Below are 23,042 nucleotides of genomic sequence, written 5' to 3'. Positions count from 1 at the left end.
AATAGAGGTAGTTGTGTTGTATATTTACATAGTCCTAGCTTAACCTTCTGACAGAGTAGTAGTAGCAGCATTGTGGCAGAGTGATAAATAACATTGATAACATTTACATGACGTTTAAACTTGTGCTTGTGTGTACTGTATATTTACATTAATATGCAGTCATTTCAAGTATATCAGGCTTGATATGAAGCGGCAACACGTTAGGCTGCGCAGTCACAGTGCAGTTCCACAGGGCGGTCCTGGGGGGGGGGGGGGGGGGGTTAGGGTAGACAGGATCCTAGGGTCCAAGGTTCTTGGCTGGCTGGTGGGTGGGGGGGCTGTCAGGGATGGGAGAGTGGGTAGAGTGTTCAGCATCCTGATTGCTTGGTGGATGAAGCTACTTGCAAGTCTGGTGGTGCGGGAGCGGAGGCTCCTGTACCTCTTTCCCGAATGCGCTGGAGGGTCTTCCTTTTCTGATCTGTGCAGCTTTCGCCCCACACTGTGATGCAGCTGGACACGATGCTCTCTATGGTCCCTCTGTAGAATGTGGTCATGACGGGAGGCGTGGCACTTGCCTTCTTCAATTTGCGCAAGAAGTAGAGGCGCTGCTGGGCTTTCTTCGCCAGTGATGCTGTGTTGGTGGTCCAGGAGAGGTCGTCGCTGATGTGCACCCCCAGGAATTTTGTGCTGATCACTCTTTCCACAGCATCTCCGTCGATGGACAGTGGTGGCAGTTGTTTGTGGCCTCTCTGAAAGTTGACAACAATCTCCTTGCTGACATTCAGCAGGAGGTTGTTGTCTTTGCACCATTTAGCCAGCAGGTCTACTTCTTCTCTGTAGTGAGCCTCATCGCCCTTAGTGATAAGGCCCACCAGTGTTGTGTCATCCGCAAACTTCACCAGATGTTTGGAGCTGTGAGTGGTTGTACAGTCATGTGTTAGCAGTGTGAAGAGCAGGGGGCTGAGCACACACCCTTGCGGGGCCCCCGTGCTCAGGGTCAGAGTGCTTGAGATGTTGTTCCCGACACGTACTGCTTGTGGTCTCTGCAACAGGAAGTCCAGCAGCCAGTTGCAGAGGGGGGTGCTGAATCCTAGCTTGTCCAGTTTGCTGATGAGCTGTTGTGGTATTATGGTATTGAATGCTGAACTGAAGTCTATGAACAGCATTCTCACATATGAGTCTTTATTGTCCAAGTGGGTGAGGGCTGGATGGAGGGCAGAGCAGATTGCATCCTCCGTGGATCGTTTGGCTCGGTATACAAACTGGAAGGGGTCCAGGGTGGGGGGTAGGGTGGAATTGATGTGTGACATGACTAGCCGTTCGAAGCACTTCATGATTATGGGCGTGAGTGCTACAGGACGGTAGTCATTGAAGCATGATGGTGATGATTTCTTTGGCACGGGTATGATGGTGGCAGCTTTGAAAAGTGATGGGATGACTGCTTGCTCCAGAGAGGTGTTGAAAATGTCTGTAAAAACATCCTTCAGCTCTTCTGCACAGTCCTTCAACACTCGGCCTGGTATGTTGTCTGGGCCTGCTGCTTTGCGTGGGTTAATGGTGGCTAGTGTCCTCTTCACGCTGGCAGAGGACAGGTACAGGGGTTGGTCGTGGGGAGGAGGTGGGTTTTCTGTGGGTGAGTGTCATTTTGTGCTTCAAAACGGGCAAAAAAACTGTTCAGGTCATTTAGCAGAGAGGTGTTGTTCTCACAGCTCCGTGGCGCAGGCTTGTAGTCAGTGATGGCCTGTATGCCCTGCCACAGGCTCTGTGCGTCTCTGCTGTCTTTGAAGTGTGTTGTTATTTTGTCTGTGTAATCCTTTTTTGCCTTCCTGATGCCCTGGGACAGGTTAGCCCTCGCTGTTCTTAGGCCAGCTACATCTCCAGGCCTGAAGGCTTTGTCTCTGGCCCTCAGCAGTCTGTGGACGTCTCCTGTCAGCCATGGCTTCTGGTTGGCCCGAGTGGTGATGTGTTTTATTTCTGTAACATCATCGATGCATTTGGTGATGTAAGAGGTCAGAGTGTCTGTGTATTCCTCAATGTCAATGTGGTTGTCGGGGGTGGCAGCTGTTTTGAAAATATCCCAGTCTGTTGTTTCAAAGCAGTCCTGAAGTTGTGAGACGGCCCCCTCCGGCCACACTCTCACCTCCTTCAGAACTGGTTTGGTGACTTTTGCTCTTTGTCTGTATCGGGGCAGCAGCAGGATGCTAATGTGGTCTGACTGTCCGATGTGGGGGAGGGGTTTGGCTTTGTAGGCTTCTTTCTGTGGGGTGTAAACAAGGTCCAGGGTGTTTTGTCCTCTTGTTGGGAAGTTTACATGTTGGTGAAATTTTGGTAGTACAGTTTTGAGATTGCCGTGATTGAAATCTCCAGCGATGATTGTGAAGGCATCCGGGTGTTCACTTTGTTGTTCACTGACGGCCCGATACAGCTCATTCAGTGCCATGCTCCTATCACTGTTTTTGTTGCTGGGGGGGATGTACACCACGACCAGCAGAATCGCGGTGAATTCCCTGGGGAGGTAGAAGGGTCGGCACTTAAAGTCAAGTCAAGTCAAGTCAAGTCAAGTCAAGTCAAGTCAAGTCGGCTTTATTGTCAATTTCTTTACATGCACTGGTCATACAAAGAATTGAAATTTCATTTCTTACTTTCCCATGCAGACATAGACATACTTTAAATACAGACATAGACATAATTTAGACATAGACATAGCCATAGACAATAAAAAATAAAAATATACAGACATACCACATACAGGCATTAAAGTGCGAGACTGAAATATAGAACATATATCAAAATATAGAAATATAGAATATCAAAAAATAGAGGTAGTTGTGTTGTATATTTACATAGTCCTAGCGTAACCTTCTGACAGAGTAGTAGTAGCAGCAGCATTGTGGCAGAGTGATAAATAACATTGATAACATTTACATGAAGTTTAAACTTGTGCTTGTGTGTACTGTATATTTACATTAATATGCAGTCATTTCAAGTATATCAGGCTTGCAACACGTTAGGCTGCGCAGTCACAGTGCAGTTCCACAGGGTGGTTCTGGGGAGGTGTTGGGGGGGGCTTAGGGTAGACAGGATCCTAGGTTCCTGGCTGGCTGGTGGGTGGGGGGGCTGTCAGTGATGGGAGAGTGGGTAGAGTGTTCAGCATCCTGATTGCTTGGTGGATGAAGCTACTTGCCAGTCTGGTGGTGCAGGAGCGGAGGCTCCTGTACCTCTTTCCAGAGGGCAGGAGGCTGAACAGTTTGTGTGCAGGGTGGGTTGTGTCCTTGACAATCATTAATGCTTTGCGGGTGAGGCGGATGGTGTAAATGTCCTGCAGGGAGGGGAGTGGTGCTCCAATGATCCTCTTAGCTGTGTTAACAATGCGCTGGAGGGTCTTCCTGTTCTGATCTGTGCAGCTTCCGCCCCACACTGTGATGCAGCTGGACACGATGCTCTCTATGGTCCCTCTGTAGAATGTGGTCATGACGGGAGGCGTGGCACTTGCCTTCTTCAATTTGCGCAAGAAGTAGAGGCGCTGCTGGGCTTTCTTCGCCAGTGATGCTGTGTTGGTGGTCCAAGAGAGGTCGTTGCTGATGTGCACCCCCAGGCATTTTGTGCTGCTCACTCTCTCCACAGCATCTCCGTCGATGGACAGTGGTGGCAGTTGTTTGTGGCCTCTCTGAAAGTTGACAACAATCTCCTTGGTCTTGCTGACATTCAGCAGGAGGTTGATGTCTTTGCACCATTTGGCCAGCAGGTCTACTTCTTCTCTGTAGTGAGCCTCATCGCCCTTAGTGATGAGGCCCACCAGTGTTGTGTCGTCCGCAAACTTCACCAGATGGTTGGAGCTGTGAGTGGTTGTACAGTCATGTGTTAGCAGTGTGAAGAACAGGGGGCTGAGCACACACCCTTGCGGGGCCCCCGTGCTCAGGGTCAGAGTGCTTGAGGTGTTGTTCCCGACACGTACTGCTTGTGGTCTCTGCAGCAGGAAGTCCAGCAGCCAGTTGCAGAGGGAGGTGCTGAATCCTAGCTTATCCAGTTTGCTGATGAGTTGTTGTGGTATTATGGTATTGAATGCTGAACTGAAGTCTATGAACAGCATTCTCACATATGAGTCTTTATTGTCCAAGTGGGTGTGGGCTGGATGGAGGGCAGAGCAGATTGCATCCTCCGTGGATCGTTTGGCTCGGTATGCAAACTGGAAGGGGTCCAGGGTGGGGGGTAGGGTGGCTTTGATGTGTGACATGACTAGCCGTTCGAAGCACTTCATGATTATGGGCGTGAGTGCTACAGGACGGTAGTCATTGAAGCATGATGGTGATGATTTCTTTGGCACGGGTATGATGGTGGCAGCTTTGAAAAGTGATGGGATGACTGCTTGCTCCAGAGAGGTGTTGAAAATGTCTGTAAAAACATCCTTCAGCTCTTCTGCACAGTCCTTCAACACTCGGCCTGGTATGTTGTCTGGGACTGCTGCTTTGCGTGGGTTAATGGTGGCTAGTGTCCTCTTCACGCTGGCAGAGGACAGGTACAGGGGTTGGTCGTGGGGGTGGGGTGGGGTTTTCTGTGGGTGAGTGTCATTTTGTGCTTCAAAACGGGCGAAATTGTTCAGGTCATTTAGCAGAGAGATGTTGTTCTCACAGCTCCGTGGCGCAGGCTTGTAGTCAGTGATGGCCTGTATGCCCTGCCACAGGCTCTGTGCGTCTCTGCTGTCTTTGAAGTGTGTTGTTATTTTGTCTGTGTAATCCTTTTTTGCCTTCCTGATGCCCTGGGACAGGTTAGCCCTCGCTGTTCTTAGGCCAGCTACATCTCCAGCCCTGAAGGCTTTGTCTCTGGCCCTCAGCAGTCTGTGGATGTCTCCTGTCAGCCATGGCTTCTGGTTGGCCCGAGTGGTGATGTGTTTTATTTCTGTAACATCATCGATGCATTTGGTGATGTAAGAGGTCAGAGTGTCTGTGTATTCCTCAATGTCAATGTGGTTGTTGGGGGTGGCAGCTGTTTTGAAAATATCCCAGTCTGTTGTTTCAAAGCAGTCCTGAAGTTGTGAGACGGCCCCCTCCGCCCACACTCTCACCTCCTTCAGAACTGGTTTGGTGACCTTTGCTCTTTGTCTGTATCGGGGCAGCAGCAGGATGCTAATGTGGTCTGACTGTCCGATGTGGGGGAGGGGTTTGGCTTTGTAGGCTTCTTTCTGTGGGGTGTAAACAAGGTCCAGGGTATTTTGTCCTCTTGTTGGGAAGTTTACATGTTGGTGAAATTTTGGTAGTACAGTTTTGAGATTGGCGTGATGATTGTGAAGGCATCCATGTGTTCACTTTGTTGTTCACTGACGGCCCGATACAGCTCATTCAGTGCCATGCTCCTATCACTGTTTTTGTTGCTGGGGGGGATGTACACCATAGCTAGATAGATACTTTATTGATCCCCAGGGGAAATTCAAGATCTCAGCAGCATACAAACAACACAAACACATTCTTTAACAGCAGAAAGAGTAATTAAAGTATATAATATAAAAACACAACTAGCAATAAGGACAGTAGAAGATAAAGAATATGCTAAATATACTAAAATACAAATTATACTAACTAACACTTAATCTAAATCAATTCTAAAAACAGTATCCACATAGTGGTGATTAATCAATCAGAGGCGCTTGCAATGACTGAGGCAGGGACTGAGCCTGTGATTCTCTGTGCATAGTAAGGTATGGTAAGGTGCTCTAAGGTGCTCTGTGTGAATGAGTGTCATGGTGGTAGTGCAATGGTGATAGTGGTCATGATGATAGTGCAAATGAGTAAGTCAACAGTGCAACAATGCAGAAATAAAGTAAAGTAAAGTCTATATATCTATATATTTAACTATTTAAAGAAAATGTATAAGTGTGGCCACAGTTCGGCTGTGGCATGGAGGGGGGGGTTATGCATATGTGCTAATATAGCACGCAAACAGTGAGGCATAAAGACAGTGGTAAAAGTGGCTAGTGGACAGACAGTATCCAAACATGGAGGGGGTGAAGAGGCAGACAGACTATGCAGAGAAGTCTATCTCTCCTCTTCCCCTAAGTGAGGCATTGAACAGTTCAATGGCCCTGGGGACAAATGACTTTCTCAGTCTGTCAGTTGTGCAAGGCAGTGAGTGAAGTCTCCAGCTGATCAGGCTCTTCTGCTTAACAATAGTGCTGTGGAGTGGGTGACACTCATTGTCCAAAATGTTGATCAGTTTGTTCAGGATCATTTTGTCAGATAGTGAAGTGATGCACTCCAGTTCAGTTCCCACTACAGAGCCAGCTTCCTTACCAGCCTGTCAATTCGCCCCGCATCCTTCTTCCTTGTGCTTCCTCCCCAACATACTACTGCATAGACTGAGGAGCTTACTGCACACATTGAAGGACCGCAGCCTCCTCAGGAAGTACAGCCTGCTCTGCCCTTTCTTGTAGAGTCAGTGTTGGCTGACCAGTCCAGTTTATTGTCCAGGTGGAGACCCAGGTGGAGAATCGTGGTGAATTCCCTGGGGAGGTAGAAGGGTCAGCACTTAATGATCATAAACTCCGCCAGTGGAGAGCAGTGTCTGTGTACTACCGTAGCGTCTCGGCACCAAGCATCATGTGTGTAAACACAAACTCCTCCACCACGTTTTTTGTCTGCTAGGGCTCTGTCAGCTCGATAGCACGTTAGCTGCTCCAGGTGTATAGCAGAGTCGGGGATGTTCTCGTTGAGCCATGATTCAGTAAAAACAGTCACGCAGCAGTTACTCACTGTCTTGTTTGCTGTGACTAAGTCATCTTAAGTGGTTGTATCATGAGTCATCTTAAGTGGTTGTATTGACTGAAAGAAAATGTGGAAAATTGTGGAAAACAGATTGTTTCATTTTTTTCAAAAGGGCACTTTGGCATTCCTGCTAAGTACATAATTGTATTTGCTTTAAAAGCTAAGAAAGGCACATGTGTATTGCAAAGACATACATCAGTGACAGACCTTTTTGACTTTGTACAACTCTACTTTGCAAAAAGCATTAAATCATTACAGATTATATAACATGTCCAAATGATATATACATGTTCTCTATATGTGTTTCTTTGTATTTAGGTGTTGGCTTGACTGGTAAAAAGGAACACATATTTCTGGTTCTCACACAACTGTTGAATCTAGAATATCTTTTCATGCATGATTTCAGCTAATGGCTATCTTACACCAAACAACTTTGACAAGATTTGGGAAAGATTCTTGAAAGATTGTAGTCTTTTAACTAATGCCCCCATTCAAGCTTTACTCAAAAGACTTTCAAGAATCTTTCCCGAATCTTGTCAAAGTTGTTTGGTGTAAGGAGGCCATAAGGGACAAAGATACTTTTGACCTTATTTCCTGCTCGTGGATTCAAATCAGAGACTACTGGCCTCATTTGGAAGCGTTTTCAAAAAGCCACAGAATATATTTACATTTACATTTTTAGAGAAAAAACTTTAAATAATCCTTATCCCCTCAATCATTGTTTAAACAATTAACCATTTTTGCAGTGATGTGTCAAAACTATAGTTTCAAAGAACACAGCATTTTTGTCAAACTTTCATTGAGAGGGTGGGAATGGGAACAAATCCCCAATCAAGGCTCGTTAAGATCACCTGGGCCGCCAACCAAGCAGAGAGGCAACCATCTGGAAGTTTCTCACTCATTCACGCAACAAAGGCAAGTTCACAAACACAGGGAGAAACACAGACAAGACGTGAACACAAAGGTGAGGTGATCATGTGTTAATTTGACTGCTTTGCCATGGGTGGTAATCATAATTGGGTGCCCAAACATGCTGTAAGTAGCCTAGTAAAAGTATGTTCTACAAGGCCATTTTAAAATGAGGTGACAACCTTGTTTGGCCTACATTCTCATATTAAGTATAAGTTCTTTCATGGTAATTGACATCAGAATTTTTGGAAAGTTTTCATTTGAACACACACACACTAAAACACACATTTCTAAACACACACAGCCATGGGGATGCAAACACACCGCAGGAAGATGATGACTTTCCGTGAGAGCCAGCGGAGGTCAAAGGTAAAGCTGGGTGTCGGCATCGCAACATGCATCCTGCTCATCCTGGGAGCGCTAGCAATAGGAGCGTACTTCTGTAAGCTCTGCAGGTTTCTCCTCTCTCTATTCCCCTCTCTCTTGTTTCTCTTGTTTTGTCTTTGCAATCCCCATCCTTCTACCCCTTAAAAATATACTGTTTGGTATCCTCTCCTTGAATGCCTTGAATGTTTTTTTTCTTGCTTAGTTCTTACTTGCTTTCTCTTTTTTTAAACCAACCCTTCAATCCCTCAGCCAGCTCCTGTTTCCCCCCTCTTCATTCATACCCCATGTCATACACATGCCTGAATGATTCTCTCCAGAAAATTGGACTAGATTATAGACTGACTATCAGGATCCTGTAATCTTGTGGGGAATGAGTGGTGGGTGAGAGCAAAAAGCAATTTCAAGCTCTGCATAGTACGAATTGACTGAACTGCACTGTGCCACTGGCTGCAAACACAAAACACTCTTGACTGTGTGTGATCATGTTCTGTTTAGGGCTCTGTTATTCTATAGACCGCAGTAAGACATTCAAGAAAAGAGAAAACTCTCTCTCCCTCTCTCTACACAGTGGCGGAGCGGTTAATTGCAGATAACTATTTCTTCTGCCGGAGCTCTCTGGGGTTTGTCCCCTCGGAGGTCACCTGTGATGGGAAAGCCGACTGCAGGTACGGAGAGGACGAGGCCAACTGCGTGTCCAACGTCACCAGCAATGGCACCTTCCCTGGTAGGTGCCTGTGTAATGGTAGCCAGCGGAGGTTACACTTTGTGTACCAATGTGTCTTTTGTGAAGAAACACACATATAATGTGCTGTACTGGCCAGGATTTAAATGGTGAGCTAGGTGAGGTTTACAGAACGCGGTGAAATATGTTCAGGACACAAAATAAAATTTGATAGAAATTTGTAGGTTTCAATTAGACCAGACATCATTTTGTTTCCTCTGAAACCTGTCTACATAACAACAACAACAACAACAACAACAACCCCCCTGTTTTTCCTCTCTCTTACAGTACGTCTTGTGAGCAATCATTTGGTGCTGCAGGTGTACTCCGCTGGGAGCGGCTGGAGTTATGTGTGTGCTGAGAACTGGAGATGGCGCCACACCCAACGCATCTGCCGGCAACTAGGCTACACAGAGCGAGTTCATTTCTATTACTTATACACACGCACACTCACACACACACACACACACCTACCTCTAAGAATTGCCCACCATTTTATTTTAGTTCCTCTGACTGCAAGACATAGACTATCATTTGAATCGATTATGCATAATGTACTCTACAAATTCACTGCCAAAGTGGCCATATTACTTTAGTGCTTTATCTCTCTTGCATTTTAAATTCTACTTCCATCTTGCAGTCCTCAGTAAGACTTGTTTGAGTCATAACCCAATCCAATTTCTTATGTGAATTTTATATAAAGTAATCATCTGCATGGTTTGAGTTGAAAAGGTATCGTGACTCATTGTCTCATAAACTGACGCCTAATTACATACAATTGTATTATGCTTATCGCTGAACACTGTTACAGTAAAATGCATCTTTAGCAGAATGACTGACCCGTGTCTCGCTGTGAACCCTGATGATTCATTTGTTTAATGGGTCACAGAGTGTGACTGTAAAGTTGATGTCCACATTCCTTGTAAAGGTCCTGTACGTACGCAGCATCTGTGCAGCTCGCAAATTGCAATCGCAATTACTTGCATCAATTGACTACAAACCATATTGGGAAACCAGTAGGCCAAACTGATTCTGTTTGATGTATTGCTGGCTGCTCTGTTTAGCCAAATAAATTATTCAAGACTCCTCTGAAGTGACCATCTCTCTCTCTCTCTCTCTCTTCTAAAAGGAGTCCCCGCAGTTCTCTGGTCCCAGTGGACCGTCTGCCCGCCCACCTGCCCAAGTCCTTCAGTGGGGTTCAGGCTAAAGCCTCATCAAACACTGCACTGGTTCCCACAGGTGTTAGACCACAGTAAGTCTGCCGAGAGAGGACATCGACAGACAAGAAGACAAAAATTCTCGCTCTCTCGCTCGTGTGCACACACACACACACACCATGATAATGAGTATGTCCACACACCATGATAAGGGCTGCAATGTCCACAGGAAAAATGCACAATCTGGCTGGACACATGCAGATATGTGACTGTGTAAATACATTTTTGCAAGTCATGTATCCTGTGTTTGTATGAGACACATATACCAGTATGATTGTCCAGTTAATCATTTCACCCCTGATGACCTGCACATGTTTATAGCTGTATGGTCCGTGAACTGTAGTGTGCCAGTAAAGTGCTGATTTCCTTTTATCCTCACGGTCTGACCTTTTGACCTTGGCCCTCCCTCATCTCCTATAGGAAATCTTGCTCCTCTGGCTCGGTCATTGCACTCTCCTGTTCAGGTAAGTGTGTGTGTGTGTGTGTGTGTGTGTGTGAGTGAGAGAGAGAGTGTGTGTAGAATCTTTCCCAAATCTTGTCAAAGTTGTTTGGTGTAAGGAGGCCAAAAGGGCAGTTCCTCGTTGACCTTTGACCTGCTCTTTTGTTTCTGACCCGTCCAGACTGTGGGCCCGCGGTGGGTGAGGATCGGATTGTGGGCGGCAGCGACACCTTCATCGAGGAGTGGCCATGGCAGGCCAGTCTGCAGTGGAGGGGCCAGCACCGCTGTGGGGGCTCGCTGGTCTCCCTCAGATGGGTCGTTACAGCCGCACACTGCTTCAACAGGTACTGACACCCTCGTGGAGACATGGTCAGGATTTCACCAAAATGACATGTTTTTTGTGGTAGTTTTAGGAACATTAAGCAGTATCATTTTCATTTGTTGTAGGACGCTAGCTAGCCTTTTTAACATCTTAAGTCATTTTTGTTGGTATATTGTTGTTTGAAGGAGGGCGACGCACATCTGCCATTCTCACATGACACCAAGCCTATTCACTATGCCAGTTGTATCGCAGAAATACACCATTTGGCAGGCAAGCAAGCCAGCTTTGATCCGTGCCCCTAATGATATTATTAAAGCCAGGTATGTTAAGATAGCTAGATTAGAGTTACAGTACAGTACAATATAGTAGCTGCTTAGATGGCAAAAAAACGGTACTGCCTCATTATACCTCATCATTCACTATCTGATGCCTTGATATGTACTGATGTACACATAGTCAAACCAGGGAAGTGGACCACTGGCGTGTTGTGCTGGGTAGGACGCAGATGGGGTCATCTGGGGGCGTTTCCGTGGAGAGTATCGTCATTCACAGCAGCTACAAACCCACATTGAATGACTACGACATCGCCTTGATGCAACTCTCCCAACCTGTGAAGACTACAGGTGGGCTGAGGGACATTTAGATTGTCCTCATGGGTCTGCCATGGAGTGTACTACTAGAGGCGTTATGTACTTTGAGCTATTTGAATGTTCTGCTCACCAGGTGTTGAGCAGGATTAGATTGATGTCAAATATAAACACGGTCCTGTTTTACTGTCTTTATGGATTATGTTATGTTAGCGGCATTATTTACTCATATTGGCTTTGTAGCACCATTACTTTGGGTAAATGTAAATGAATGGCTCCACAGCAGCAGTTAAACAATGGCTCACCTGCCCCTAGTTTTCCCTATGGCTTAATCACGTAATGTTTGTTGCTCTGTAATGTTTCCATCCAGACTCTGTATATCCAGTATGTTTGCCCCCATACTATCTGCCCTTGAAGACTGGAGAACCACTCGTAGTGACTGGATGGGGTTTACTTCAGGAGAACGGTACGTACAGGAGAAATTTGAGGATTATTGATCACTGTCTCGGGCACATTCCCTTCTATATGCCCTTCTAGGAAACCTTTTGCTTTCTTTAAGCTGTACCTTCTCTTCTATTCTTTTAGGTGAGCTAGCCTCTGTCTTGCAGAAGGCCACGGTTCCTCTGGTTGACAAGGGAGTCTGCACCCAACCATCTGTCTACGGCACCTCCATCTCACCCAGAATGCTTTGCGCTGGGTATATGAAGGGTGAGGTGGATTCTTGCCAGGTATGCCTCTTGTCATCAGGGCATTCTATTGTTCCACTTGTCAGATTCCATTCTTTCTAATTCAATTCTACTGTTTCCCAGGGTGACAGTGGGGGTCCTCTGGTGTATCTGACCTCTCACTGGCAGCTGGTGGGTGTGGTCAGCTGGGGATGGGGATGTGCCCGCAACAACTACCCCGGCGTCTACACCAATGTCAGCACAGTGCTTGAGTGGATCCACTCAGTCATCCAAGTAAGAGGCCTTGGTATAGACCTCTGAAGTTCGCCTACAAAAAAAAATCAAAACGGCCATCTTTGCCCATATAAGGACATACGTTGTTAATTGAAGCTAACTTACCTACCTATGGCAAGTTGCATTGCAGGTTAGCTCTGGGGTAGCAAAAATCTAAGTGTGTCGCCTTTACGTACCGGAGATCACAGTATCCACTCGAAGGCAGAGGACAAAAGTGTGTTCAAGTCATGTTATTTTCCCATAGGAAAATTCGCCAGATACCGGATGTCAAAGATGGCAGCTTTTTTGTAGGCGAACTTAAGAGTTTTATGGGTGGTAGCTTAGCATGCATCAGTAGGCTACAGTTCTGTGCAAAATCTATTTTTTGCTAAGAACTCTGAAGTCTGTTGCAATATACCATCTCACCACTAGATGGGATAATTTCTCCCAAGAAATGCACAATAATAACCCAGATCTACCCATAATGATGTGTATTTTTGTTCCTAATCTTTTTCAGAATTCTTGACGAACCTCATAATTAGTATTTTGAAGTAATTCCTTCGGAGCATCAGGTGATCATATATAAAGGATAAATATATCCATTATCATTATGCTGCTGGGTACCATCATTACTAAACATCCTGCCAAATGTGTTTGTGTTGTTTTAAGTCATGCTGTTATGCTGCATACTGTTATCATAGTTATCCCACTTTCATCTACTTATCTAAAAAATATTGGTTCATATACAGAGTTTTCTTATACATACACTTTTAAATGTACGGGTCTTGAGAGGTTTGTGGAAATTGTTTATTAGAATGACACACACAAAAAAACAATAACGCCATCCTTTGTATTTTATCCAAAACTTTTATTTCTTAAGCTTTTGTAATAAAGAAAATATAATTGATATGCATGGCTGTGTTGTTTGAATGCAAGAACCACATGGATGCCCCTTCATGTTATGGACCAAGGGGTCAGAGTTTGTGACTGGGTGAGATCAACTTTAGAATCTCTGACCTGGGACATTAGAATGTAAGGGAACATTCTGGAGATTTGCACATGTATAGATGTGCACATTTTTAGGTGATGTTTCTGCTTTGGTTTGAATAAGCAGGAGTTGCAAGGAATTTAGCTAGATGGTATCTACAGAAAATACCCATTTTATCAATTGGCAAATTGAAGTTTAGCTTTGGTTCTGTTCAATCAAGTGTGACTGTTGGAAGAATGTTTTAGAGGTCACCATTAGGTCTCGTAGCATTACCATTAAAAATTCTGGAGAAAGTTTTACTAATCAAGTGCAGTGTTCTAATCAAATGGCTAACTGGACCAGATAGGAGTCCAAACTCCTCCATATTTATATATTAATTCAGCATATTCATATATTATGTATTAATTTAGACCTGTGTGTAAATCCAGAGGGGACTTCATGGGATCATGCAGAGAACCACCCTAGGACCCCTTGGTCAACAGTGAAAATGCACAAAGGACATCAGTTTCTGAAAAGCATCATAGAGCTAGGATGCTTGTATTTTACAGAGAGATTAAAGGATTGAAAATGATAACTTTCTCTCTCTTCCCTTTTATATCATCTGGATTATATCATCTCTACAAAGCTTTTAAGAAACCAGCTCAATTTCTTTGAACAGTTGACATTTCAAAACATCTTGAAATACACAATCCCATATTGAAATACAGAGTTATTGTAATTGTTGAACTGCATTGATGTTATGGTGTCTACTTTCACAGTTATGTTCACATTTTGGTAAAATAGATCTACTGCATTTATGGACTCAACATTCAGCAACAGCAGCCTCCATAGATACAGAACACTTCAAGTTTGAGAACATTCTGTTGTCTAAAGTGCAATAGAATACTGTGGGCAGCCGACTCAAAACGTGGCCAAACAGCAGATCATTTGCAATACATTACACAATCTCACACACAAGTGAACAATCAACAGAAACAAGGCATGGAACCTAACACAGTCATTCAACCCTGCCCCAGTGAAGTGGGCCTTACCATTCACCATGTTACAATTAACAACATTCAGTATTGCTGGCAACCATTTTGTACCATTCTTATTTTCCCAATCTTTAAGAATTTCTCCAAATTTGTCTTGGATAATGTCTTTAGTACTTCTGCTCAAAATGGTTTATTTACCCATTTCATAAAATCATGACATCAAGACTGATATTCCGTTCCCCGTGTGTAGGCCTACATTGCCATTTCCACCCAAACCAAATAGCTCTGAGTTGAACAAATGATTCAGTACAGATGGTTGATGTTAAAGAAACTGGGGAAAAAATCTCAACAGCTGACTCTCCCTGTGCCCATAGGAGCACCCACTCATACAGAAATAAGCCCCAAACACTGGTGTGCTAAACACCTTTAGGCATTAATGTTTTCATAAATGTGCATATCAGAACGTGTTGATCAAAAAGTGTGGTGGGAAAAACTAGTCTCTTCACTACATTGTCCCCACTCAGGTAAAGCAAGTCACGCACTTGCTCCCTCTTTCTGTCCCTGCAACTAACTCCATTTTTCCATCCGTCACAATGCCACACATCCACAGCTCCCGTTAATAGCTCAACATCCCATTATTGCTACGTGACCACAGTATGAGGAGCGAGAGAGGCCCTTTGGTGGATGAGGCGCTCCATAGACGAGAGGTAGCTGACTAGCAGTACTGAATCCAACGGCACCACAGCCTTTATACAGTCACCCCTGGAAGGTAGGGTTATCCCACGACTGGCCTCAAATAGAGACAAATAAAATGTTTGTTTTTTTGGTTCAAAATTATATCTACCTTTGCCACTAAACTGCAGCTGTGTGTGATTAGTGATGAAAAATGGAACTTTACTGTCATCCAGAAAGCATATGAAAATGTGTTCCCATAACAACCAGACACATGTCTTAACATCTCTCTTTTGTTGAACCATTTCTATCAAAAATAATGTAGTTAAATATTACAACACAACAGAGCTTACATCTCCTTAGCATCTTCCAGTGAACAAAAAAGGGGGTGGAATTATCTTTACTCCTTTTCAATATCCTTACCACCTTTTTAATAAAAGCAATGTGCCCTAAAGTGTCAGAAATTACACAGATACACCTTTTAGAATTCATGGTTTAAGTTGGCCTACCCTATTCACCTTATTTGTGGGAGCCTACATCTGTCCGTTTTTCCTCTTCTGTCCTCTGTTTACATAATGACGTGGTGCAGTCAGAGCAGATTAACTAGAGTATTCTTCAACTTATATTTCTTTCTGCAGTCAATATGGATATTCTATACAATATATGACTGACAGAAAAAAATAAGTTCACTTTTACATGGCTTTAGGATGTGTCAGGCACTGTCTACCATCACATTAAAATCAATACAACGCAGCTTTGGCAGAAAATAGAAAACCGGATTTCTGAATACTGAAGTGTCATGGCGACAGCCATTGTTGGCTCCCCAAAAAGATGCTGAGTGGTTGGCAGTAAATTTCCATGAGCAAGCTTAACAAAACATACCCAAATACATCTAAACACAGTTCTCAATGAATGTAAATATGAATTTCCCCCTAAATATATTCCTTTGAGTTTCTTATCCTTATTAAGGCCCATATCCTTCATCAGAAATTCATAGGAACACTGAAACCCTGAACAAACGTTCAAACTAAAAGGGAGGACTCCCTTTTCTATGTGCTCAGTATGCTATAGCTATAGTCAATTAGCATTTTGACAATCTTCCAAAAAAACACACTCAAACTCTTTCTCTCTCTCTCTCTCTCTCTCTCTCTCTCTCTTTGTACATCAAGACATCAATATAGAATATACATACATCCAGTTATTTTAAAGATGTAGGAAGCTTTGCCCTGAAGTAAAGAATCTCCACTGCATATGCAATCTTAGGATGTTAGACTGAAGCTCTATCCAAACAAAACCTCATAAGCCAACCTAACTCTAAAGTGCCATCTAGTGCTACCATCAACTACGGTCATGATGCTACTTCATCATAAATCAGTGGATGTGCAGCACTAATTCCACATACACCTAATTTAAATAATAATTATAAAAAAACTCCTTCCACACAGACCACTGAAGACTTTCTCACTATTGCATTTCAATCAAGTGATGATAGAGGAGGTATATTGTGTGTATGGGGTGAAGTGAGTGGTTGAGTAGTTAGCAATATGCTAACTTTACAGATCAAGTGAAAAGGAAGATCAGATTACAGAGGGTAATACCATTGAATGCCATTGCTTTTGTCATTCAGCTCCAGAGTACATTTATCTGTTGTATGAAAGGTAAGACTAGAAGCAAGATAAGACAGCTTGAGTGAACTCTTATGTATGTGTCCTCAGTTTAGAAAAACATAATTCCGCTACTCATCTAATCCTAGCCTAGTTTTATGAGTCCTTTCTACTGACCATGGATATCCTCCAGGCAGACATATTTGCAGTCTCTCTGAATTGGGCATGTTAGAAACTGTTGAGTCCAAATCTTGCATAATGCTAGGACATACCCAAGCAATTGTGCCTCTCCACTGTTGGTGCCTCAGGGTTCGATACTTGGTCCAATTTAAATATTAAGTCCCTGCCTGAATGCTATCATCAGCTCATATTTTCTATTGCTGCTCTGCAGATGAGCCCCAACGTTACCTGTCATTCCAGACAGATGAGTCAAGTGTTTCAACAAACATTTCTGTTTCAAGACTCACAGCTATTCAGCCTGGCTAAGGAGGTTTCTTCTGACTACATACTTGCTCTGCTTTCTTTTGCACTTTCTTCAGTTTTCTAACAGCTACCTGGGACTCAAAGTATATGCCAAGACTGAAGTTTGGTTTTACAAAATATGCCAGGGAATTTCAACAGTTTAATTTTTTTTTAAGAAAATGGGTAAGTGTCTCTCATTTGTGAGGCAAGGGAGCGTGTCATTATTGGACTACATCCTTGGCATCATTTGCTGTAGTAGGGACCTGCAAAGTGGTAAACCTTTTTCAAGGGAGAGGGGGATAATGAGGAACAAGGGATTTTTTTTTTTTGGGGGGGGGGGGGGGTGACCTGTTTACACAGGTGTTCTGCAGGTGTAGGAACTATCCAGTCTTGCAGTAGCATCTCACTTTAGACATCCCCAATATATATGACTGATTTTGCTTCCTAGTCCTTGTCACTCTATTGTCTTTTCTTGACGCCAATGCACAGAATGTGTTATTGCCATTACCTTACATTTGTAGGAAATTATTTAGCAGTTGGTCTGAGCAGTTGCATAAATGTAGCTACAAACAGAAATGTAATGAATAAGTATGTTTGTAGGTGCAGTGTGTGTGTGTGTGTGTGTGTGTGTGTGTGTGAAAATGTGTGTGTGAATGTGTGTGTGTGTATATGTGATGTATGTGAATGTATGTGTACATTCATGATTACAAGCTCTCGGTATAAACCTCCTATGAGTACCACTTTGCTGGATCATCATTGAGCATTGGGCTCCCAACTCAGTTCTGTGGGGTTGGATACGATACTCCTGGGGTACAGGCCAGAGAGCATGCTTCTCAGAGCTGTCGTTAATTATAATTAGGTAACAGTCCAGATCAAAGCCCTGGCAGGTACATTACAGCCCTAAACGATCCACAGCAGACTCTCTGACACTGCTCAACGTGAGCCATAGGCAGATATATGCATGCACTTACACACTCTCTCATACACTCATACACATCATCACACACTCACCATCACTTATTAGGACACAATATACACACAGACAGACAGACGACAGACAAACACACACACACACACACACACACACACACACACACACACACACACACACACACACACACACACACAGAGAATTATGTGTTATTGTAAAGCATGATTAGTAAGCATAAACTACTTTGACATGAAAAAAGTTTGAACCAACCTCTAAATACGTGGTTGGTAATATATGATTCATTCTGGGTTTCAAGTGAAAAAAACATCAAGTATATTTCTACTGTTAGGAGCTTTGTGTATCTATAAATCTGGCATTAGAACATGCTAAAATACATTGGTTAACTGTAGCTTTTAAGAGATTCATTCATTTATCAAGGAGCATGGGTCTTGGGATGGGATTGTCAGGTTCATTCATCTGCGTGAAGTATTTTATCTGTCCTTTTTATAAGTTTTGCATCTTTTTAAACATTTTCTTTTTGTTTCTTTTTGCAGCGTTTATGTTTTGCATGTATTTGTTTGCATTACTTAGTCCTTTCCACCAGCAGGTGGCGATAGAAGCGCTTACAGGCACCTGTGTTTTTTTTTTTGTCATCACAAGCAAAACATAAAAATAAAGAATGTCCCTGGGCTGAACCAGAAGCAGTGCCCTTCATTCCCCATAATTTTTCACCTCAGCCCCCCTTCCTAGAATAGGTGACTAAGGAAAAGTGCTGAACGGGTAGTTCTGAGTTGAGGGGCCCACGCACTCTCAATGGTACATCACTGTGGTAACCTTGGCAATTGCATTACAACTGCATCAAGGCTACAGGATTGCATTACCTCTCTGTACTGCTCAAAATAGACTGTACGGGAAGAGAGAATACCAACAGTTTATTGCATCCACCACACAGCAGGCAGGCCCTTCTGCTAATGTTGACTATTTTAGGAATCTCATTAACCAGATTCCTCTAGCCAGGCGTTCCTGCACAGACAGAGGGAGTTATCCTTGACTCCCGATAGAGGGTGTGGCTGCACAGTGTGGCCGAAAGGACACAAACGAAGCACAGCTGAGTTACAGCTCTGGTCGACATCTGTCCTGGGAGCAGTTAACTAATGCCTGTGGGATGTGTGGGCCACAATAGACAAACTTGCGATGTTCCCTGGGGAATAGATGCGATCCAGCTAAGAGCTGAGGTAAGGGCAAAACAACTTTCAGGGATGGTGTGAGGAAAACAGATGAGTAAGAAGAGAGAGAGAGATGGACAGAGACAGAGAGAGAGAGAGAGAGAGAGAGGGAGGGACAATATTTTACCTGTCAGAGAGGTGCGTAAGTGAACCTGTGCAGGATTGGACAGGTTCACTGACCGTTTTTAACTAAGAACTAGGAGAGAGAGAGGGGGGGGGGGTGCTCCTTATCCAGCCCAGAAGAAAAAAACAATGTATAGCTTACATTTATCCCTGTCTCAAGCATAGTTTGCATAAAATAAATATATGCTATATTACTATTTCTTTACATTATCATAAGAAAAACAGTCCCACATGGTTCTGTGTACCATTCGACCACACAAGTGCATATAGAAATATATGCAGAAATGAAGAGTTCCCTCCAAATTGATTCATACACCTGAGAGAGAAGCATGAGTTGATATGTCCTATAGCTGCATCTGCAAAAGAAGCACCACAGTTCTAGACCAGGAGTCACAGATGGCATCCACTTTCCCTTTGCACTAGTGCACTCGAAAGGATAAGGTGCCATAAAAGAAACAAAATGTTGCACTAAGAGAAGTTCTCTAAGCATATACATTGCAGGGGAAAAAGAAGCAGCGATACCACAACACGAAAGGCTGTTAGAAAAATCAAACGATGTGGAAATACAGGAGGTGTGGTTGTAGCCTATTGCTTAGTGTGGATCAGTGTGGGCTTTCATGTTTCGTGCCTAGTGTGGTAAATGGAAGCAGGAGGACTGGAGAGGTGTTTAGCCTGAAGGGGGCGCTCGTCTCATGTCCCTCCTGCATTTGGCATCGTTCTGCAGAGGTATGAGTCAAGAGGGAGGGTACTGTGTTTTGGATGATTTTGTTTTGTTTTGTTTTGTTTTGTTTTGTTTTGTTTTGTTTTTGTTCTATGGGAATCTACATACATGCAGGCTCTCAGGCTTTCTTTGGTGTGGCTTTGGGCGTCGATTTGGATCCTGAGAGGCCGTTTTCTGTGTTATCGATCCCTGAAGACGTCACAAGGCACTCTTTACTGTGAGCCACAGACACAGATAGAAAAAGGACAGAGAGGATTATAGGGAGAGAGAAAGGGAAAGAACAAATAAGTTATCTTCAAATAGGCTGGAATATCAATTTCTTTGTGTCATCACAGAGTATTCTGGTCACATTTGTGTTGCATTTTGCCTGATTTTTGTCAAAATAAATTAAATATGTAATTAAACCCCCCCACCCCAACAAACTGGTTTGTGTCCTGTTCATTTTGAAAGACCATTAGCTATTCTGTGTCAGCTCCAGGAGTGGAGGGACTCATTATCTGCCATCCCACTCAGTGGTCATCACATACTGGATTTCCACATTGTATGTTCTTTTAATTCACATCAACATCAACGTCAACACCAACACATTGCATTTATATAGCACTTTTCAAGGCACCTAAAGTGCTTCACAGTGAAGGGAGAACCTCACTAACCACCACCAATGTGTGTAGCACCCACTTGACGGATGCACGGCCGCCGTTATGCACCATAATGCTCACCACACACCAGCTTTGAGGTGGAGAGTAAGAAAAAGAATGACACCGGGGGATGATTAGGGGGCCAGACTGAATGATCAGAATGTTGAGAATTTAGTCAGGACACCGGGGAAATCGCTACTCCTTGCCAAGGGATCTTTTATGAGAACAACGAGTCAGGATTAACGTCTCACCTGAAGGACGGTGTACATGAATGGGATTCACTTGTTATTCTGTGTTGTGCTGTGTTAATGTTCACTTACTTTTTCTCGTCTAACTTTGCGATAATGAAGAGAGTCAAGTTCTTTATCAGAGCGTAGCACACGAGCAGGCCGATGAAGCCTCCCACACAAGAGGCGATCAGGATACCCAGACTGTTATCCACCACCTTCACTGGAGGAAGGGAAACCCAGAGCAGAACGTTAAAGGACAAACTTGTACGAACGTGTATCCCAAACAATTATGAAGATTGTCACAGTGAACTGTATATAAATACAAAATCATACTGTGTGCACTTCACAGGGAAGTAAAAGAGTACTTAATATCAAATGTTCACTGGTACTGGTTGTATACTGTTATAACTGTGTATGTGACGAATAAAACTCTCTGAATCTGAATCTCTGAATCTGAATGTTCTTATGTTACAAGACTAACTCTAACCGTAACCCCTCATTCCTCTTGTAATAACATGCATTAATATACTGTACATTAAATTGCTAATATAGAGTCTACTGTATTAATTAATTAAGCATAACTGTAAAGGAAATAGGTAATCAAAGTATGAAGCATCTTGTGCTACACATTTTTGCCCCTCCCTAGCCACATACGTTCATCGACCACCACCAGGGTGAAGGTGGCATTGTGGAATCTGCCCTTCTCTTTGGGGTTCTTGCCATAGCAGGTGTAGACCCCTCCATCCTCAAAGGTGATGTTCCAGAGCAAGATGGAGACATTCTGGTCCTTGGTGGAGCCTACAAACTCCACCCGGTCCTTGTAGATGTTTAGGTGTCGAGGCTCTGTGAACTCGTCCTTAATCACAGCGTCACACAGCTGTGTGTCAAACGAAAGATTAGGTTGAAAGTATACATGCATCATTTCCCTGAACGTCTTTCAATACATTACTTAGTGAGTGTTACTTCCTTCACAGTTGTTGGTGAACTTTTTGCTTAATCATTCTTGCAGATGCTTTATTGATTTGCTTGGCAAAAAAGTCGACCAATCAATAACATTAAACAATTATAGCCTATTGAAACCAAAGCACTCCACAGCCAATAGTGTTTCACATCTGTTCAGCATACACTTAATTAATTAAGCAGTTCTTATGAGTTATGGTATTATGATATTCAAGGATGTGGTAAAATAAGAGGTGGGTAAACTATGAATTCTGTGACCGTGGTGAGGTGGACTGCGCCATGCGGTATCAGATTGTTCATAGAGTGTTGATGAGTGTACATATTGTGAATGTGTATAATACAGTGTTTACTTGCGTTTAGCCTCCACTACAGCCCTAATGATATTTGTTTATTTTCATTAGGCTATCATTGATATTGCATTGACATTATTGTGTAATATTGTTATTTTCCTTAATGTAGTCAAAACTGTTCACTGTTCATTTTTAAATGTGGCATTGTTTTTTATTTGTTAGCCACTTTGGACAAAAGCGTCTGCTAAATCATATAACTATAACCATAACCATCAACATATCACCCAAAGAATATGAGAAAAATGTTTCATCAGTTGGAAAAATCAGCTAGTTTCTGACTCAGCAACCAGATGGTGGACTCAGTGACCACTCTCATGACTCTGTGGCATCGTGGGTAATAGATGCAGACAGAGGGAAGAAACAGGTCCTTACCCTGTTGGCCGGGTCGGTGTCGTTGAAGGACCATTGGAAGAAGAGGTCCTGGATGCCAACACAGCTGGCGTACTTGCAGGGCAGCAGGACGGTGCTGCCGTTGACCGCCTCCAGGTAAGGGATCTTTCCTGTGATCATCTCCAGAGCCTGGCCATACCACACACCTTACAGGGAGACACACAGCAGCTAGAGTGGGTGGGTTGCAACAGTAAGCTACAGTATGGCTTTGGGTTATTCTATTGGAGTATTCTATAGTTTCTTGAATGCCATCCTGACTTGGAATGTCAAGGTTTGTCTCTTAATGTAGTTGTTTAGCTGACCAGTTTCCTCGTTGCTAATCATTCTCTCATCCCCTCTCTCTCTCTCTCTCTCTCTCTCTCTCTCTCTCTCTCTGTCTTTCATAAACCATCAGCTCTGCCACCCATCATTAATCAGCCAAGGTCAGATGGGGACAGTTTCATAGTGCCACACAAACGCAGGCACTGGCACCCACCCACAAACTCTTTCTCTCTCTTTCTCTCTCTTGCTCTCTCTCTC

General features: G+C 43.6%; 2 protein-coding genes across 2 annotated transcripts in view; one reads left to right on the top strand and one right to left on the bottom strand.

The window, feature by feature from the left end:
* Positions 1-4,571: 4,571 nt before the first annotated feature.
* On the top strand, positions 4,572-13,090 carry tmprss4b (transmembrane serine protease 4b). Its single transcript, XM_076273705.1, has 11 exons — positions 4,572-8,085; positions 8,599-8,754; positions 9,040-9,166; positions 9,881-10,003; positions 10,389-10,432; positions 10,589-10,751; positions 11,186-11,352; positions 11,687-11,782; positions 11,902-12,044; positions 12,126-12,275; positions 12,772-13,090. Exons 1-11 carry the CDS (start codon positions 7,950-7,952, stop codon positions 12,778-12,780), a joined length of 1,314 nt encoding a protein of 437 aa, XP_076129820.1. The 5' UTR covers positions 4,572-7,949; the 3' UTR covers positions 12,781-13,090.
* Positions 13,091-20,073: 6,983 nt separating this feature from the next.
* scn4bb (sodium channel, voltage-gated, type IV, beta b) overlaps positions 20,074-23,042 on the bottom strand; it is a 7,588-nt gene continuing 4,619 nt past the window's right edge. The window contains exons 2-5 of the mRNA XM_076274921.1: positions 22,506-22,669; positions 21,478-21,700; positions 20,914-21,043; positions 20,074-20,170 (exon numbers count right to left, since the gene is read on the bottom strand). Coding sequence (XP_076131036.1) covers positions 20,074-20,170; positions 20,914-21,043; positions 21,478-21,700; positions 22,506-22,669 — 614 coding nt within the window. The remainder of the gene's footprint in view (positions 20,171-20,913; positions 21,044-21,477; positions 21,701-22,505; positions 22,670-23,042) is intronic.

The sequence above is a fragment of the Alosa pseudoharengus genome, unplaced genomic scaffold (assembly GCF_046254945.1).
Source record: "Alosa pseudoharengus isolate Yale_2024_CS ecotype anadromous, Long Island Sound unplaced genomic scaffold, YU_APseudo_1.1 YU_APseudo_1.1_scf_8, whole genome shotgun sequence".
Taxonomy (NCBI): domain Eukaryota; kingdom Metazoa; phylum Chordata; class Actinopteri; order Clupeiformes; family Clupeidae; genus Alosa; species Alosa pseudoharengus.
Note: the sequence above shows the minus strand (reverse complement) of the source record. Positions and strands in the feature narration are given on the sequence as shown.

What these genes read in the sequence shown, in the direction of transcription:
- tmprss4b (XM_076273705.1), top strand. Translation starts at nt 7,950, where the DNA reads ATGGGGATGCAAACACACCGCAGGAAGATGATGACTTTCCGTGAGAGC. An exon ending in AGCAATAGGAGCGTACTTCT is followed by an intron (nt 8,086 to 8,598) that starts GTAAGCTCTGCA and finishes CTCTCTACACAG; the next exon opens with TGGCGGAGCGGTTAATTGCA. An exon ending in GCCGCACACTGCTTCAACAG is followed by an intron (nt 10,752 to 11,185) that starts GTACTGACACCC and finishes ATGTACACATAG; the next exon opens with TCAAACCAGGGAAGTGGACC.